The sequence below is a fragment of the Hoplias malabaricus genome, chromosome 5, assembly GCF_029633855.1.
Source record: "Hoplias malabaricus isolate fHopMal1 chromosome 5, fHopMal1.hap1, whole genome shotgun sequence".
Lineage (NCBI taxonomy): Eukaryota > Metazoa > Chordata > Actinopteri > Characiformes > Erythrinidae > Hoplias > Hoplias malabaricus.
In genome coordinates, this window is record NC_089804.1 from 40,823,422 (window position 1) to 40,844,066 (window position 20,645).

Sequence of the window (20,645 nt, forward strand, 5' to 3'; positions counted from 1 at the left end):
AACTTCTATGTAAACTCTAGAAAAACAAAATCCCGGACGTTTGTGAAATTCCGCCAGGACATTTTTTAAGTCTAAAAAAGAGGAGATGTCCGGGTAAAAGAGGACGCCTGGTCACCCTAGTCTACAATACCATACTATACACTACGACAGACATCCAAACTGTCTTGATAGACCTCATGAAATACAGTAGCCAAAACATGACAAACAAAATTGGAGCATTATTACAGCTTTTTCATGAGAAATTTTGAATTATAGTGTATTAGGACACTGAAACATATTTACCAGTGTGTCTGCCTGGTCACTTTTACCAAACACATGGTTAAAGACCTTTCAAAATCCTCTTTCATTGCACTATTTTGGAGTGTTCAAACCAAACACCACTTATCTGCTATCCAGCTTAATCCCTAATCCTTATAAACAGTGAAGCAAATGTAGCCACACGCACAGTCTCTCAACTCTAATTCCTTCTAGCTTACGTTGTGGTAGCAAAACAACTTCATGTCAACAGAAAGAAAACTGCTGCAGTTTAATAACATTATTTTTAATATAATCTTTTTCCTTCATGTTTATGAAACATGGTGTATTCCACACGCATGCACAAATATAACTCAAATATTATACTGAACATTTATATAAAGTGATTTTCATGCATTGAGCAAATACTGTTCATTACAATGTAAAATCACTGTGCAGCAATAGAATGAATGTGAATGCAGTCACACAAAAACAACAGGCAAAATACTTCAAGTGCTTCTTATTTCAGCATGTGGTTGTAGATAAACTTATTCAGTAAACAAGGGCAAACTGTCTTTGAATGTGAAGAAATGAACATTTCACACAAAAGGGCAATTCAAAGTACTTTACAGCATTTAAAAAAAATAATACAATTGTAGATGGAATAATGGAAAAGAAATAGACGAGTACTGAAAAGATGCAAATTGCAGTCACTTAGGGCATGTGAAAGGCACAGATGATGATGAGTAGAGTCTGTGTGCATCTAACTACTTCTGGGACTTTATTCGAATGCAGAGTTGTGACTGAAAGCTGCTTCATTACGTTTATCTGTGGGTCCAGGATCTCTGAACAGGGCTGACTCTATTGATCTGAAATAAGCTGTAGGGCTGTATTTTTTTGAGCATCTCATTATAGCTAGGTCTTTAAGTACATTGTAAACTAGCAGTGTGCTGCAGGATGCATTTTAAATGGATGGATGTGGAGGCCATGGAGGTTTTTTTTCTTATTTAGCTCAGGGCAATTCTAATGCATCAAGTTATCTGCTCAGTACATTTACATAACGAGTCTAAAGGACTGTAGTCCATTAAGCTTTTCATTTTCTTGCAGGATTTGGCAAAGCGGGAGCATGTAAACCTCTAATTGTGAATAAATAGTCCCTGCCTTCAATAAATTCTGAAATTAAATTAATAATAGAATATTATATAGAATGTTGTGGTTAATTGTGTTGATATTTTGCCTGCATCAGTGTTTAGACAAATAGGGTTTCAAACTTTTATAAGAGCCCCCACAGTGCTGTGACGTGGCTGGAAACGATCAGAAGTTATCAAAACAACTATTTAAACTGTATTCATTCATTCATTCACTTTCTGAAACTTCTCCATCCTTTTCAGGTTTATGGTGTGTCCTGTGACTGCCAGGAAGGAGCACACTCAGGATCCAACACAGGGCATCACACACTGAAACATTTACATACATTCACACCTATGGACTCATTTGAAAAGCCAATCCACCTAACAACGTGTTTTGGGACTGTGGGGGGAACCAGAGGAAACCCAGGCAGACACAGAGTCATGACACTTTTAAGTTTTTAATCTCAAGTATATCCACAATAAAGGCATTTGGTTTGAAACGGCACAGCCATTTCTCAAAAAGCATTTGTAGGTCGGAATATTAAATTGCAAAATGGTTGGGAATACCAAGCCAGAGGTGCTTAGCCCGACGAGGTTTCCATAAGCGCATAGAGGCTTAGGCGATTACGACTAAGCGCTGTCATCTTTGGCGTCTCATTTGCTCAAATGAACTAAATCAAAACCATTTATTCTTTCCCTTTTTACAACATTCATTGCAGAGGAGGAAAGTCTAATAAACAAAGCGCTGGCTCTGCCTATAACCCAGTTTGTCCAGATTGGGGTTACAGGCGAACTGGATCATGGGAAGTGGGCCACACATAAGAATCATACAGTCATCGCTTTGTGGTGGAAGGTGCTCCTGGATCATGTCTGCATTGATGAAGCCCTCGCTATATTCCCAGTCTGCAGTCAGAAGAAAAGAGAGAGACATAGAAACAGATACACACACACACACACAGACTTTTCACAAAACACCTGATCAAAGTAAATAACTAATTTGCAGCTGTATACTGTTGCTAATAAATGTGAAAAATCTTGGATAGTACAATTTTCTTATCCTTGAAGAGTTTCATAATTTTAGGCATTAACTCGAAAATATCTAAAAGAAAAGACTTTCTCTGTTTGAGATTTAGAAATAACTGATGTTCAGCCACATTCTGCCAGATTTGAAGGTTGGGTTTTTTCTTAAATCAAAAAGAACTTGAAGCTCTAATTGGTTTATTTTATAGGTTTTTCATAGTACTTTTAAAAGCAATACTTTAAGAATTATATCACACTGCACAAATGCATTACACCACTGTCATACATAAATATAAGAGGTTGTGTTTATTTCTCATTTAATTTTTTCCAGTTCTCGTCATTTTAGCACTATAAAAGAAGGAAGCAATATCCTTTCACCTATGAGCGCAGCCACCCTCAGAATTTCACTTTTATTGGTTAACTACTTAAATATCTACATGAATCAGGGTGTATTTCCTGCAAATATTATGTAAAATCAAGCACTGTTAGGCACTGAAGCCGATTCATCAACTGCACTTAAATCTCTGCTTATTTCTGTTTCAAAAATCGGCGGCCCTTATTAAATTCAACGCAGTTAAATCTGCAATTGTTTTTAACAAACCTTTGATTAATAAGGGCTCATGACCAGAAAGGTCTGCTTTAACAGGAAAAATATAACTCCTTTTCTAGCAGTAGGAAGGTAATGAAGAGAACATACCGGCTGGAGCTTTGTCCACAGTGAACCACAGCTTAAATTTATCTGGGTGTCTCGCCTGAATCTCTTCAAGTTCGTCCCTCAACAGAATGTCCTTCTCAGTCTGTTAGACGCATACACACACAGCTTTAACACTTTTGTATGATGGCATTGATAAAGAGTAATCTTCTGAATATGAATATAATAATAACATCAGCAACCACCACCTCATCTCATTTTTTTCTTTTCTGCTTAATCCATTTCAGAGCCACAGTGGCAAGAGATTCTGAATTTTTAGAATATGAGAGAACTCTAGCTACAGACTTATAAAAGATACTGAAGGTAGTGTGTGGTTTTATTAGGAAGGAAACTGAAGAGGGAACTGCAGTATTCTAGACAGGAAGGGATTAATGCATGAACAAAAACTTCAGCATCTTTAACTGAGTGCATAGGATGAAGACAAGCACTAAATACATGTTTGGTTTAGGGCTCTTACATGAGGTTTGAAGGAAACGGAGGAGTCAAAAGTACAGCTAGATTGCGACCCACCGGAGATTTTACAGCCAGACCATCAAAGTTAGGCTTAAGATCAGAGAGTTTTAATAAAAGAGACTTGGGCCCTATGATCAAGACTTCAGACTTCAGTTTCGTCTGTGCTGAGATTCAGAAAGTTAGCATGAATCCACGCCTCAGATCCCAAATGCAGGTAGTGTAGAAGGGGGCAGAGGTGGAGCATTGTCAGCATAACATGAAAATTAAGACCATGGCTTCAGATAATCAGACTAAGTGGCAACATGTAGATAATGAACAGTAAAGGGCCCAAGACTGAACCTTGGGGAACTTGTGTTCCCCAACAAGCACTAGGGGAAGATTTGTGTTTACCAACAGCAACAAAGTGAGGTCTATTGGTAGGAAATGAAGTGTTCAGTGTCAGTCATGCCAACAGCTGAGGGACAGGAGATGAATATCTTGTGATTAAAACTATTTAGTGATATAATACTAAATATTGATATTATGCAACAAACCTGGTTGGCAAACAGCAGGCTACATCTGGTTGTATCACTAGGGTTCTTCATGATCTCACGAATCAACTGCAGCATTGGAGTGACTCCTACACAAGCAAAGAGGAAACTCGCTAGAATTATTCAGCTCCATAATCACTGACATCCTCGATCACACAGAGCAGTAATAGGATCACACTGTATGTGTTTATGTGATTAGGTGTATGTAGACAACACCTGTCACACGTGGTTAAATATTTACCTTTGGCAGGCGTATTTTCTTAACACTTAGACAGAACGAGTTAAACTTGTGCTAGGGCTAATAATGTAAAAAATAAATTAAAGTCAGCTGATCACAGACGAAAGTCCAGACGAATACAAACTCTTCTGTGAGGAGGTACTGTCTTAAATGCTAATTTGGTTATCAAAGTGATTCTGAGTATCCCACAGACAGTTCACATTTTTGCTTCCACACAACTATTAACACAGGTCTATCAAGTATATACAGTGGAACCTCTACCTATGAACTTGATCTGTTCCATGACCCGGTTCGTAAGTAAAAAAAAATTAGTTTCTCGAGTCAATTTTCCCCATTTAAAATAATGGAAAAGCAATTAATGCGTTCCAGCCCCCACCCCGAAAGTCACCCTTTTTGCACTGATATATGTTTACAACACTCTCAAATTAGTAAAAAAAAAATACAGGTAGCATTACTAAAAATAAAAGAGAAATACAGTGGAAACAGTAATAAAAAAGAAATAATAAAGTTGTAAGTGGTTACACATCGCTACCTTGAAGACGTGACGACTGGCTGGAGGAGTAACACAGGCACTGGCTATATGACGGGAGGTGGGGGGTGGGTGGAATAACGGAGAGTAGGCGGTGAATGTGGGGAGACGAAGCGTAGATACGGCTTAACTTAGCACGAATTTCGATGTCTGCTATTTACACTAATGCTAAATTGCTAAAGCTACAATTTGCTAATCTTAAAAGCTCACTCAAGTCTGGGCGCTGGGAGACTCGCCTATTGGGGTCAGTGGCCATTTCCAGACGCCGGCTCGGAGGAGACTCGGGTTCATTTCTAGAGTCGTGGTTCGTTGGTGGAGGCAAAAAATATTCAAATGCCAGGTTGGAAAGTTCGTTAGTAGAGGTTCCACTGTATTTAAAGATACATACAGTATAGTTAAAGAAAAATACAGAACATAGTGTTTAACACAAATAGCTAGAAAGCTTTAAAGACTAAGAACTTATAAATAAATAAGTTAATAACATTATTAGGTAAAATGATGTATTGTAGCAGTTCAAACTCCTTGGAAGCATCATATAATTGGTGGGTGATTTAGTTAGGGTTTAATTGGGAAGAATATGGAGTTTAAAAAGTTAAACTGTCTCCCAAATGCACACCTGATTTTCTTCAAATGTTCTGTCACTTGCTTAATTCCACATTAATCTACTCACAGATCATCAGGAGGCCTGAGGGACATCTCAATTCCTGTATTATTTACAGTTCTGTACAATCAGGACATTTTTATAAATTGTGGAAACTGACTCACGCTATAATCTCAGCTAGAATTTATAATGTATCTGTAAATATGCCTATAATCACTAATAAACACTGATCAACACTGATCATACCCGTTCCACCAGCAATGAGACCTAGTAAGTTGGCCTTCTTTATCTCCGGTGGAGACTTCTTGTCAGCTTGTATAGAGAACTGCCCTGTGAAAAGGGAATGTAGGTAGAAGTTTAACGAAACCGGTGCTTAAAATACATTTGATTAATCAAATATCAAAAATGCAGAGAAACACAACTAAGGCATACCATGCCCTTTGTATTCTAGCAAGCCTCCAGGACCTCGAAATTCAACTACATCTCCCAGCTTCAAGCTTTCCAGGTACGTGGACATCTTTCCTCCTTCAGGAAACTTGGGGTTGACGTTCTTGAAGTAAATCTTTAAAGTGAATGTATACAAATGTACGGCATTAACAAAATGCCTCATTTGACTACAACTGTTTACTGAGTCTAAGTTTCATTGATTCATAAATTTGTAGGGAAATATTTTTATTCACTATTTTATTATTATTATTAATGAACAACAACAAACAATCACATGACTACCATCCATTGTCTGTGACCCTTATCCAGTTCAGGGTCGCGGTGGGTCCAGAGCCTACCTAGAATCATTGGGCGCAAGGCGGGAATACACCCTGGAGGGGGCGCCAGTCCTTCACAGGGCAACACAGACACACACACATTCACTCACACACACACACCTACGGTCACCTTTGAGTCATGACTACCATGAGATTTTTCTAGCCCCAAGTTTTTAAAATGATCACACAATTTACAATGTGAACAGAAGAGGGATTAGAGAGTAAACAGTTTGAGGTGGTTTCCTAGACAGGGATTAAGCCTAGTCCTGGACCACAGAGTATTTTGATTTGCGATTTTCCATTGAAAGGAAGGTATAGTCCAGAGCTACGCTTAATCCCTGTCTGGGAAATCATCTCTGTGTATGTTCTCTATGATCTAGGCTTTGTCAGGCCTTTAATATCAGCAAAGTGGTAGAATAACAGATTACCTTCACAACCAGATCAACGAATCCCTTGTCATCATCGCTGGAGACTGGAGTGTACGGACGCACGATTAAGCTGCCATCAATGCGAGCAGACAGGTAGACATGTTTCCCTTTAAGACACAAGAGATGCTGTTCATCACGTTATATAATTATATATCATTGTCATTGTCTGTAACCCTTATCCAGTTCAGGGCAGCGGTGGGTTCTACCCGGAATCACTGGGTGCAATGTAGGAACACACCCTGGAGGGGGCGCCAGTCCTTCTTAGGGTGACACACACTCACACCTACAGACACTTTTGAAGCCAGATGTTGGGCCCTATGGGACGCTCTAATGGACATTTCTGTGTATAATATAATTACATTCCCTCTCCTGCAGTGAAATGTTTGAAAACAACTTAGCTTGAATATTCTGTGAAATATTCAGTTACTCTGCCTCTGACCCAACTTCTTTCACGGCATTTAATGTATTTATTCTGACAAAACACATCCAAGTTGTCTAACAAAGACTAATTTAACTCATTTTATTTTTGTTGTCCATTTGTCAGTGAAATAAAGTTTCAGGAGAATGACCAAATTAAAGGTTATTGTTTTTGTTTTTATTACATTTTACAAAATGTCCCAACCTTTTTGGATGGGGTTGTTGTGTATAAACACACACACACACAAGGAAAAACTGAGACTTACCCACAGGTAAACCTAAAATATGCTCTGGAGTAGGCAGGGCAAAACGAAACTTGCGTGTATCATGGCTGATAACCTGAAATGCAAAATAATCACCAAAAGAAAATTAGAAAATCCCTTAGAAAATAAACAAACAATATGCATCCAGAGGAGAAAAAAAGCCTCCTATTTTTGAAAGACATCAAGGACATTAATAGAACATTCACAGGGACACTGCCAATTGTGGAATACCTCTTTGTCAATGAGTCTAAGCTTGTATTTTTCAGTAGGGTCAGCCAAGGTAACCAGAGGTTTTTTCTTCTTGTTGAGGTAGAGGTAACCCAGAATGGCCACAGTGGAGGCCACCAGCACCCCAGCCGTCACGGCCACAGTGGCATTCTGCGAAATCAAATATACTGTCATCAGCAGCATTTAAAAAATCATAAACATGGAAAATTAAGCATCTGATGTATTATTTAAACAAGATACACTCAAAATAGCAGCCCACAGGTGTAAACAAAGTTTTTGTTTTTATGTGTGCTGTGATCACACAAAACCACATGCAACCCCTTTTACATTTCCACATAGTCATCCTCATAGTCATGACTCCTCCTGCTCACACTGCACAGTACAGGGAGCCAAACTGAAGAGGGGTCACTAATACATAAATATACACACACACACACACACACTAAAAAATAAAATAAGAGAGAGAGAGAGAGAGAGAGAGAGAGAGAGAAACCCTGCAGAGACCATTTGTCCATTTGCGTTTAAGGCCTACATTAAAACCCACTGGACTAGGACCGTTACTGAGCTGCTGTTAAACATCAAACATCTATCTTCTCTCCTTATAATGACCCTGTTAGCAAACTAATCCCGCTGTTAGTTTTAAATTTAAGTAAGTTTCTTTACTCGTAGAAACGAATGGTCTTTTGCCTACTTACTATATTTAATTACTTACCAAGGCGAATGTCATGATGGAAGCTAAACCAGTGCCTAACGTTATTTGCCAAAGGACTCGCCTGTCTGGAGTCAAGAGCGGACACACCTTTTGGCTTGAAACTACAAGACTCTGTTGAAGATAATCACGTCTGCGCAGCGAATGCGCATACGTCACTATCATTTTCCTTCGGCTTCTTCCAATCCGTTTCTTTGGAAGATTCATTATTTATTTTCAGCACACGCCTTTGGCTCACCGAGAGCAGAAAAAAATTAATGATAAAAGTCCCCTTTCTTAAGCTAATCCTCAATGGTTAGGGGTTCACAATGCAAATTATATTGGAAAAATATTATTTATTGACATAATCCGTTCCCTCAATTAAAAAATGTTGAATTAAATGGGACTTGTTTATAACTAAGAGAGTTTGGCGCGGCGTATTCAGCTGGAGGTGGGCTCCTACTTTTGAGAGAGGTGTCAAATTAAATCTTAAGGTGCCCTCTTGTGGACGATATTAGATATTGCATGATCTTGTCTTTTTCCTGGGTTGAGGCTTAATTTTGTCCACAAAATAAAAAGGTTTTAATTTATTTGTTTAATGTGGTAATTTATAAAAAATGACAATAGCAGATTAATTGGATTTTATTTAATAATTTGCTCGAGAATAAGATGTGATTTAGACCACGGCTGTATGCAGCACAACAGGAGCCCACTGTCCCACCTCCGTCAGATTCACTCTCTCCTCGACCTGAACTACCAATGTTTTAATCTATAAAACGTGGTTGTAACGTGTAACTAAGGACTGAACACAAGTGATCAAACGTGTATCATAACCCATAGCTCCAATCATGGCTGTCTGAATACGATTTTTATACTGAGGGAACGAATTAAATCTACAAAATGTTTTTTTCAATGATTTTATTTTCAAACAATAATCATAAATGAAACAACAGTTATAATTCATTCATTATCTGTAACCACTTTTTCCAGTTCAGGGTCGCGGTGGGTCCAGAGCCTACCTGGAATCATTGGGCAAAGCAGGGATACACCCTGGAGGGGGCGCCAGTCCTTCACAGGGCAACACAGACACACACACACATTCACTCGCACCACACTCCTCACAGACAGTCACCCGGAGCGGGGAATCGAACTCACAACCAGGTCCAGGTCTCTGGAGCTGTGTGACTGGACACTAACCTGATGCGCCACCGTGCCGCCCACCACCACCACAACAACAACAACAACAACAACAACTATAATGACTGTTTTAAAGCCTGTATCAGGCGATGGGGTACCTACAGAAACCTGAAAGGCACAATGAAAAAAAAGTGGAACGTATGTTCCACAGATTTACGGTTAGAATGGAGATGTTTTTGCATTGATTGACAGGCGCAGACAAAAGTTAGTAACAGCCTGCTGCGCTCAGTTTTATCACCACTGGAGAATATTTCTCTTCTAGTCATAAACGGTCTATATAATGTGCATTCTGAAATTCTATTTTTAAATGTAATAACGTAAGGTATAGTTTTACTCATAAATTATAATCCTGCCTTATTCTCACAATGGCGTTTTCTTCATTCTCACTGCATTTAGCAAGTTTCTATTATATTTTTCTTGAGCCAGACACTGACTGTTCTCTTTTACTCATAAATAGTGGGTATGGTATAGGCATTAAATAAAATATTATTATTAAATAATATATTTGAGGAACTTGGTGCTAAACATTACTATGCTGTACCTGCTTTGACTACAACCCAATAGACTCTCCGTGCAGAAACACGATGAAATAGGGACATCACAGGCGAGACCTATTTTTTTAAATATATATTTTTTAAATGGCTAAAGTTTTACAAGCAATTTCATAAATTATGGTGTGTATAACAGGCAGAAAACAATAAATAATGTGGAACTTTATTTGTGTGTCAGGAACCATTTTTTCCATGGTCCCCTTCAGGGCTTCTGTATAAAACCCAATCCGGTTAAACTCTATAATGTTACACTTTTAAGATTGTATTTAAAAAAATCAATTATGCTTTAGTTTCCCATGTTTTTTATGTTTATTTACATATTTTAAATGATTAATTGTCTGGCCTGGATCAAGCTTTAAAAGTACAAAACAGATACACACAATATTTCATGTAAATGCCACTAAGGAAATACATGTTTCTCGTGGCATTGTTACATGTATTTAATATAATAACAAAATCTGTCAGCTGATGGCAGGGTTTTCCTGATATATTTTCAAATGACTTGTGCCCTAGGAAAAGGACGTCTTGAATTTGGAGGGGTCTGCAGCCAGACTTTATTGGAAACCTTTTCTGCAATATTAAAATTGTGTAAAATAAAACACAGTATTGGAGAAAATATCAGTAAATTATTATTGCTTTAATAAAACAGCTCCAAGGACCTGGAGGTTGTGGGTTCGATTCCCTCTCCGGGTGACTGTCTGTGAGGAGTGTTGTGTGTTCTCCCTGTGTCTGTGTGGGTTTCCTCCGGGTGCTCCGGTTTCCTCCCACAGTCCAAAACACACATTGGTAGGTGGATTGGCAACTCAAAAGTGTCCGTAGGTATGAGTGTGTGTGTGTTGCCCTGTGAAGGACTGGCGCCCCCTCCAGGGTGTATTCCCGCCTTGCGCCCAATGAATTAAGGTAGGCTCTGGACCCACCGCGACCCTGAACTGGATAAGCACTTACAGATAATGAATGAATGAATGAATGAATGAATGAATAAAACAGCTTGGAGCTTCATGTCCTCGTGCAAACAGAGGTTTTTATTGGTTGTACATTAAACAATAAATAGGCATGTGTGTTATTTTAGAAAAAATATGCTTTATTGACAATCTAGGAAAACAAAATTTATCCTGCATAACAATTATAATGGAAGCTATTTCAAATATTTACAGTATCAGTTATTATATGTTAATCAATAAAATTAAATAATGAGATAATTAATTCATAGTTTAGTTAAAAATCTCAAACCATTATCTTCTCCACATAATTTCTGACATTAACATGAAGCTGGTGAGAGGTGGCAGAAAATATCTCTGCAGCCAGAGCCTTCATCTCCTCTGTTCCGTTCCAAAGCGCTCGGTACACGGGTAAAGTGTACTTCTGTTTCCCCTGTTGTAATGAAATGAGAATACATCTTTAAGTATTGGAAATATACTACTACTGATTAACATTCACAGAACATTAGCCTTGCCTCACCTGCCAGCTCAGGAAACTGCGAACATGGTGGTATCCAGGTTTGTGCTGATTCTTTGCAACAATCTGGGCCCAGCGCAGTCTTAGCTCTGCATTGTCGGACATCACAATGTGAGGATATGTTTCTTCTAGCCTTCTGATGTTACCTGAAAAAAAAGCAAAAACAGAACATATCATCACTGCCTAGTTAAAAAACATCATTCTCCATTTCTGTGGATTTTTATATAACATCTATTTAAGTATATAACACAACAGGACACCTCTTACTTACATGTAACTTAAAAAAAACAGCATTATATGTGGCTGTAGTTTAAAACAAAATCCGTTTGAACGGGGTGTAAATGGTTCACCTTAATTGGAGAAGTCATTCTATTTTTCTAAATTATAATGAATGTAGCTATTTTTATATTATGAGAATCATACAACGGTCTAGTGATACTGAACAAGGGTGTGTTCTCCCTTTGTCTATGTGGGTTTATTCTGGGTGCTCTGGTCTCCTTCCAAAATCCAAAACCACATTTTTACATGGATTAAATATTCAAAAGTTTGTAAGTGACTGGGTGAGTGTGTGGGCGGCATGGTGGTGTAGCAGGTAGGTGTTGTAATCACACAGCTCCAGGGACCTGGAGGTTGTGGGTTTGATTCCCGCTCCGGGTGACTGTCTGTGAGGAGTGTGGTGTGTTCTCCCTGTGTCTGCGTGGGTTTCCTCCGGGTGACTGTCTGTGAGGAGTTGGTGTGTTCTCCCCATGTCCGTGTGGGTTTCCTCTGGGTGCTCTGGTTTCCTCCCACAGTCCAAAAACACACGTTGGTAGGTGGACTGGCGACTCAAAAGCGTCCGTAGGTGTGAGTGTGTGAGTGAATGTGTATGTGTCTGTGTTGCTCTGTGAAGGACTGGCGCCCCCTCCAGGGTGTATTCCTGCCTTGTGCGCAATGATTCCAGGTAGGCTCTGGACCCACCGTGACCCTGAACTGGATAAGGGTTACAGATAATGAATGAATGAATGAATGAATTAATTAATTAATGGGTGTGTGTGTGATGCCCCAAGATGAGACAGGTGCAATGCCCAGGGTGTGTTCCTCCCTTGCACCCAGAGATCCCAGATAACTGGACCCTGGACCCACCACAACACTGACAACATTGATTGAATGAATAGGAGTGTACTCACCCACTTAAATTCACCTGTTAAATACTCTATATTAAGATCAGATCAAACCGTATTAAATAAGTGTAAATACACCTCAAATATTCATGTCATTTAACAGGACAAATTTACCTTCAGGGAGTGGAGATTTCTCAAGTATCTTGTCCAAAAAGTAAGCAATTTGATAAGTCTTCCATGACTCTACATCCGTTTTGTTGATGGGAGTAATGTCTATGGGGTCTTTAACCCAGAGGTCAGCCAGTTGGTCAGCTGGCTTCATTAGAGTCCAGCCAGCAGAGAGGTCAGGGAGGTATGGGGGCCAACCCGGAGTGTTCAGCCAGCTATCAAACTCCAACCCTAACAATGAGAATTTATAGTGTACCCGTCAGGTTTGTGTTACATTAAAACACTCTGCAAATGGAAATCAGAGCAGTTCTTTATCTGACCTTCAATCTCATGGACCCGCTTATGCTTTAGATCAGGAAAATACTCCAGGTAAAACTCTAGCACGTCCTCAGCAACGACACTGCAAAACTTGAACTTGTCAACATAAGCCTGTGAAGAAATTAGGTGACATATGGGTCACGAGTGTGTCAACACCAGTCGATATAATACGCTACGTACAAAAGTCTCCATGCACTCCTTGGATAATTTCAGCATAAAAACATAGCTGATAATAACAAGACACACTGAAGCAGCAGCATATTCGCCCAAATTAATGATGCCTAATGAAAGATTTCAGCAGCATGTGTTTAATCACACCCAGCACTGGGCTGTGGAGTAGGTAAACTGCATTCTCTACCTTTGCAATGACTTGCAATAGCACTTGTGATCTAGAACTAACGATCTCACATTGGAACCTGACCTCACTAATGCTATTACAGTTAAATGCAAGCAAATGTTTACAGAAATATTTAATATAAAACTCTATATTTGACTACATTTGAATTCTGAAGAAGAAGATAGTTGTCCAAGTGTCTAAAAACCTTCATGCAGTAGTAACCATGTGATAAACTGAACCTGGAAAAGATATTTCAATGTGAAATATAATGAACCTTAAGGAAAGCATCAAAGTGGCTTTGATCCCCTGTAAGGTGGGCCAGGTAGGACACAAAGCAGAATCCTTTCTCATAAGGTGTCTCGTTGTATGTGTCGTCTGGATCAACACCTAATTACAGATGATAGTATTTAGAAATGCAAATAATTCATAATTCAGAAATACACTTGACAGAAAAAACTTTGTGTAAATAAAACAAGTCTACGAACAAATGTGTGTCGACTTTCTTACTGACCAGGTTTGATATGGACACGTAGTTTGTTAAGAGGATGATCTTCTCCAGTGTTGTCCATGTGCTGTCTTAATAAAGCTCGACCAGTTGCTGCTTCTAGACAAGTATAGGCCTCTCCTAAAACAGAGATGATATGTTTCATGTATATTTAACAAGCTTAACATGATGTGAGGAAGCAATTAAGTCCTTGAAGCATTTGTTTAGGGGAATAGTACACGTCGTGGGCAGCACGGTGGCGCAGCAGGTAGATTCCCGCTCCGGGTGACTGTCTGTGAGGAGTGTGGTGTGTTCTCCCTGTGTCTGCGTGGGTTTCCTCCGGGTGACTGTCTGTGAGGAGTGTGGTGTGTTCTCCCTGTGTCTGCGTGGGTTTCCTCCGGGTGACTGTCTGTGAGGAGTGTGGTGTGTTCTCTCTGTGTCTGCGTGGATTTCCTCCGGGTGACTGTCTGTGAGGAGGGTGGTGTGTTCTCTCTGTGTCTGCGTGGGTTTCCTCTGGGTGCTCTGGTTTCCTCCCACAGTCCAAAAACACATCATGTTGGTAGGTTGGTAGATTAAAAAAAAAATCCTTTTAAAACTTACCGTAAATCTCTCTGCAAACTCTACGCTGGGCGTACATAGTGAAGCCTTCGTTAAGCCAGAAATCTCCCCAGTTAGCATTAGTGACCAAGTTTCCAAACCAGCTATGGCAGATTTCATGGATAATGACATCAGCAAGGGACCGGTCGCCTGCTAGCAGACACGGAGTAACAAAGGTCAGGCAGGGGTTCTCCATTCCTCCAAAAGGAAACGATGGAGGCATGAACAGCACATCGTACCTAACCAAGGAAAAAAAAGCATCATCACCACCTAAACTTGTGTGTGAACCTAAACTTGTTTCATTACATACAATAATTATTATTAATACAGTTATTGCAATGTTGATACATGTCCAAACGATACCGTAGCATCTGTGTAAACGAAGAGGATAAAATAAATTTAAATGATTCAGTTTCACGGAATTTACACCAATGTGAAACAATGTACAATTCATTTGCTCGTGTCTCTTAGCAATCCAGGTCTTTTTTCATTTTCCGGCTGAAATTACACAATCTTTTTCATACCTTTTTCCACCAAAATACATATTTTCAAGTGGAATTATATATAAAATGGCAAAATTATTGAAAAGCGGAGACTCTACACTTTAATTTTGTCTTTACGGGACCCTGTAACACTTCAGATACACTGACAGATATAATGAGGGATATAATGAGGGCATTGGCGTGTTTAGACACTGGTAATGTTAAATAATTTCTCAACAATCAGTTCAGGATGATGATAAAGGTGGCTGTGTGTGCGTCCTGGTGCCTGTGTACTTTATTTTAACAAGACAGCTATTGCAAATCAGTCTTTCTCTGTTTAGTTTTATCCTTTCTGAGTTGTAAAAGCCGAACTGCGGCCAAACTTTTGACTTGAAAGAGGATAGTGCCTGATTTGTTTTTCCAATTGTCCACCATTTCTCCACTGTTTCTCACTGCAGACTTACGATATTCAGCTTATTAGCGCCACCACATGGAGAAAAGAAGCAGTGACTTTAGTAAGTCAAACTGGGGTTCATGTCTTAGAGAGTTTAGAGAGTTTTAATTAAAAAATCGATACTTGACGCCACGTATCGCTAATGTATTGCAAACGTAAATGATACGACATATCGCAGTATCGATGATTCGCCCTATCCCTTATTCCTGATACATCCTTCTCAGGGATACTTTACCTTCCCCAAATATAGGGTCCAAACAACTTTTCTCCTACTGACAAAATTTCTTCAATTACACCGTGATACTCCTTCTTTGCAGCCTCCAATAAGCACGGCTCAGTCCACACACGTGACCTGAAAAACAAAGCAATCCAGCCACATTCTCTGAATGTACTCCAACCAGAATCTTTCAGTCTTTCAACATAAGAAATGATCAAGTGTTATCATTAATGTCCATGACAAATATCTTGGAGATTCATCAATACCCCTCTAGAACAAACGAGCCAAAAGACAAAGCTAGTAGACTCTGAGACCAGTCACAAGAAGCTGAAAACATTAATAAATGTAAATATTTTACATTCCTCATTATCATATGTGATGATTAATTTAAGCAAAGCACTCATCAGCATGTGGTGGTTGTGTGGAAATGATTTTGTATTTATTAAGAGAACAGTAACAAACTCCTGTGTTGAGGATAAGTCTGAGATTTTATTTTGATTTACTGCCTATTTGTGTCCTGTCTGTTCTGCTGTGATCTTCTACTTTATTATCCTGACTAATAATCGTTTACTCTTCTTTACATATTCACTGTTAAATGTTAAATACTTACATTGATATTTCGTGGAATTTCATAATCATATAAATGTATAAATGCAGTACAATTCATTTACTTTGTGTTAGATATTTTTACTGTCTACAGGGCCACTTACCTTGGACCTATCTCAGCAGACACTAAATCCCCTACAGCCAACGCCACAAGATAGGCAGGAATGGGCTGTTCCATGTGGAACAGGAAGGTGTTATCTGCTTTCCTGTGCTCCCACTTGTTGGCACTCATAACTGCAGTGAAGCCAGCAGGCACCTGATGAGGGCAGAGCGCAAACCACACCACCTTCTTGGTTTATGTATTTCTCTATAAGTTAATTCAAGCTACTTTTTCTTGCATTGTTTACTTTTAGCAAATAATTTAATTTCCATTGAAATACCTGAGCTAAAAGTGTTATGGTCACAAACTTTACTGGAATTGCTTTTGTAGTTCAGTGACTTTCTTGCTTAGAGAAGTATACTGTGTATTAAAGAAAATAGCTCTGCAGGTATATTCATTACATAATGTAATACCTCATTTAATACCTCACCTTCACTGAAGCAGAAAAGGTGCTCTTTACTGCAGGAGTGTCAAAGCAAGGAAAGAAGGAGCGGTTGAGCACAGCCTGGCCTTGGGTAAAAACATACGGCCTAAGCTTTCCTGCAGTTTGTTTTGGATCCAGCCAGCAGACCTGGAAGAACATACAGTACATGCAGAGCATGAGCAGAGTCATTTACCTGCACAGTAGCTGAGTAAATGCTCTTTGACATGGGCGTATGGAAGCTGGGGAACAGGCTCCGGTTCATCACAGGAAAACCAGAGGTGTACAAGAATGGTAGGCCCTTCCCAGCTGTTTGCTCTGGACCCAGCCACGTTATCTAGAAGATACCCCAAATAAGGCTTACATTGAAGTGCCATTATATAACCTAAGCTCATTGATCTTTTTATGAGAAACAGTTGCCATATAGTCAGGGGTCAGTAGAGTAGCTTAATGCTAAATCTAGACATATTGTAAAATAAGAGGCTACAGATGAAGGAGACTTGTCAATTTGAGGAACTTGGCACGCTCGATGAAACTGCAAGTGAGTTGATGGAATCTGAAGAGCAGCAAGAACACTTCCCAAACAAATTTCACACAGTTTAGTAAAAAGTGTCTTTGGCTCATAAAACTAGTAGCAACTTTTTTGGAACATGTTGCAGTCATTAAGTTCAACACGGGCAAGTATTTAAAAAAAAAAAAAAACATTCTCACTTCCAACATAAAAATGTAGATCCCTATATAAGGATTTGTATATAGAAGTAAAAAAGACTGTAAATGTCCATTTTGTACTTGCTAAATCAAGTATTCATGGGTTGCAGCTGTTGTCACAAAACAGAGTGACTTTTCAGCACTTGGCCAATCACATCCCTTAGCTTTAATGAGCTCCTGGCGGCAGTGGTGGTTTTTTGTCTAATACTGAAAGTGTCACAGCAGGTAGTATCTCTGTCACAGCTCCAGGGTCCTGGAGGTTGTGGGTTTGAGTCCCGCTGTCTGTCTGTGAGGAGTGTGGTGTGTTCTCCCTGTGTCTGTGTGGGTTTCCTCCGGGTGACTGTCTGTGAGGAGTGTGGTGTGTTCTCCCAGTGTCTCTGTGGGTTTCCCAATGATTTATCCCAATGATTCCAGGTAGGCTCTGGACCCACTGCGACTCAGAATTGGATAAGGGTTACAGATAATGAATGAATGAATGAATGAATGAGTTGGATATGGGTAATTAGGGCTGCACAATAATATAAACTATTTCAATAATGATATGATTACATTATTTACATCTGTCACTGACTGACGGTCATTAGAGGGCGCTGTCGTCCGTTCACTGCCCTCAATTTTAAAGTTAGTTATATATAATATAGTAATATAATATTAATATTGACAAAAACAAGAGGTTGTTGTTTGATGATGATTCTTTCAGTTTTTGGCAGTTTTTCTTGTTCATATTGATATCTGAAGTATATAGTGTGATGATCAAAATTATAAAAAAAATATTGTGATATAAATTTTAGCCGTATCATACAGCTCTATGGATAATTCCCTTCACAGAGTGACATGAAAACCCTCAGCTGACCTTTACCCTGCAGTCACTAGACTGAACATGGCTCCACCTTCTCTTCATGTCTGTGCTAGTATCACTTTGCCAGACTCTCTAGGTACCTTTCTCCAATAAGGTGACCAAGAACCACCAACTACTGCCAGGAAAGAGATGTGACCGACACCCCAAAAATGTGCACTTAAAATTTATGGTTGTACAAGGGCTCTTTGGTAAAGGAAACGACCAAGGAATTTTGTTATTCAACATAAAAAGGTGATTAACTTGTAGTTATTTAACTCTAAAGCACATTTTACCGGTACTACGATATTAACCGTGATCATTTTTTGCCAACATAATCGCGACAGTACACTTTCATGCCGTTTCATGTCTAGTACCCACAGAACCTTTAACCAAAGCCAGTCCATTTATATCCGGAGTGGGCCCACTATACATGTTCTGACTGGAATAACATACAAATGCAAATTAGTTTAAATACAGGGAACTAAATGTGATTTACTCTTACCCCTGGACCATCAAAAGCTGCATATTTAATGGAAATTTGAAATTTATCTTCCGCATTCCAGGGAGTCGGAAATCTCACAACCAGCGTGTTGCCGTAACTTGCAAAGTCCCGAGTGAGGAATTCGGCTGTGGTCCAATCCCTGTCGTTGATACTGAATGAAACGGTTTGCAGCTCCAACGTCGGGTGAATGTCAAAGTGCAGCTCACTTTGGGGACCTTGAATACACTGGATTCGCAGAGTTTCGGTCCCCGACAGGCATTTCTTTTCAAAATCTACTTTTATATCAAGATGGAAGTGTTGTATTTTGAAGTTACGGAAACTAGAAGACGTAGCAACGTCCTCTGCTTTATCAGAGTACAGCACAAGTGCTTTATCCATAGTGTCAAATATCGGTAATGCCCAGACCGGCAGACCCACTGGACCAACGGACACCGGCTACTTTTGAATAGACGAAGGTTGCCAGATACACTTCACAAATTCCCCTATCGGGAATGCAGCTGATTTGCACAAGCTCCTTCCGGAAAAACGAGGTCTAGCTGAAAGCTTTTCGTGTTTACTCACATTCTGAAATTGTTATTCTAAAGTTAAAAGACCCATATTGAAATATCTTATTGTCACTATTCAACTCCCCGTCCACAAGACCAATAGACCTACACTAATGAGTCATAAGAAAAAAAAGGTGACTTCCATGTTTTTGTATACAAATGTGTACTGGTATAGTAAATGTCTATATGTTCATAACATATTAATAATAAATCAGTCATCTTCTCGTTCGTACATTCATAAGTAGGGTAGGGAAACTATGTTTATACATTACAGACATGTTTTAGTGTCTCTTTATCCTGTAGATTTAAGGTCGGTTAATGCTTTTGATGAGTAGATTTTCAAAATATGGCAACATTGTTCTGAGGACGTCGACAAGTTCAAGGTACGCTCTGTGTGCTCAGATCTTTATCGGATGCGCTTCTGAGGATTCCAGGGGCGTTCTGCCCAACTGAAGCGCAGCGCTGACCTTCACGAACCCAGGCTCGGCACCAGTGCGGAGTGTACAGTGTTGAATAATGTTCACACCCTGAAGTAGAACAGAACAGCAGTAGTTCTCATTCCTGTCCAAAGACTACATTAATTGACATTTTTCGGAATCCATATTAATATTTGTAGTTCATAAATGTACAGTGCTGTCTCATACGAAATCAAAACCAGATTAATGCCAAAATTAGGGCTGCAGTATGGAGGGTTTTGTGAAAGTTCTAATTAAATTAATAAAGAAATAATTAATTAGAAGTCGAATTAAATAAATGCTTAATTTTGTTTTTACTTTTTGAAATAAAAGCTTGATTTTTTTTGTGAATTGTTTAATCGTTATTTAAATGTGTATTTTAAATATTTTTTAAAATTGTATTTAAATAATTTAATTAATTATTAACTATTTATTTATTAAATTCATGTGCCTGGCACTATGAAATAATTAAATCTGTCAACATCATCCATCATCTGTCAACCAGTCTAACTCTGATCCAGTCCGACTGATTGGCTGCAGTAAGGCAAGACATCTCAGGTTCCACCCCAGCACCCCATGGCTCTTCAATTAAATGTGCAGCTTCCCTTAAGAGTTCAGGGCAGCTTTTAGACATCTGTGGTTTGGGACTGGCCCGAGACCACCTCCTCTCAAGGGTCTGGGTGCGTTTGATTTTGACCGTATCCGAGTGCGATTACTGTGTTCACACCTGCACAAACGAACCACACCAAGTGTCCCATTTAACCGGAGTAAAATGTGCAGGTGTGAAAAAGCCCTTAAACACTAATTGGATTACTGTGCCTTTGATGAGAAATGAAATTAAGAATTTTTTTGAACACACATTTTTGGAACCAATA

The 20,645-nt window shown here is 39.2% G+C and overlaps 2 protein-coding genes across 4 annotated transcripts; both read right to left on the bottom strand.

Moving 5' to 3' along the window:
• Positions 1–561: 561 nt before the first annotated feature.
• Positions 562–8,456, bottom strand: cyb5r1 (cytochrome b5 reductase 1). The gene is made up of 9 exons (XM_066673056.1): positions 8,260–8,456; positions 7,551–7,697; positions 7,323–7,395; positions 6,640–6,746; positions 5,880–6,009; positions 5,694–5,777; positions 4,083–4,168; positions 3,082–3,181; positions 562–2,267 (listed from the first exon to the last, which is right to left on the bottom strand). Exons 1-9 carry the CDS (start codon positions 8,419–8,421, stop codon positions 2,095–2,097), a joined length of 1,062 nt encoding a protein of 353 aa, XP_066529153.1. The 5' UTR covers positions 8,422–8,456; the 3' UTR covers positions 562–2,094.
• A 2,586-nt stretch (positions 8,457–11,042) lies between these two features.
• rnpep (arginyl aminopeptidase (aminopeptidase B)) lies at positions 11,043–19,627 on the bottom strand. Of its 3 annotated transcripts, none has more exons than XM_066672412.1 (11): positions 18,771–19,196; positions 16,919–17,059; positions 16,306–16,457; positions 15,614–15,730; positions 14,446–14,681; positions 13,873–13,986; positions 13,636–13,748; positions 13,027–13,135; positions 12,713–12,937; positions 11,442–11,584; positions 11,043–11,354 (listed from the first exon to the last, which is right to left on the bottom strand). In XM_066672412.1, exons 1-11 carry the CDS (start codon positions 19,146–19,148, stop codon positions 11,208–11,210), a joined length of 1,875 nt encoding a protein of 624 aa, XP_066528509.1. In that variant the 5' UTR covers positions 19,149–19,196; the 3' UTR covers positions 11,043–11,207. The 3 variants fall into 3 exon arrangements, with proteins under 3 accessions (XP_066528509.1, XP_066528508.1, XP_066528510.1); XM_066672411.1 differs by lacking the exon at positions 16,919–17,059 and adding an exon at positions 16,732–16,872 and having other exon boundaries at positions 11,044–11,354; XM_066672413.1 differs by lacking the exons at positions 16,919–17,059; positions 18,771–19,196 and adding exons at positions 16,732–16,872; positions 19,592–19,627 and having other exon boundaries at positions 11,047–11,354.
• Positions 19,628–20,645: the final 1,018 nt, after the last annotated feature.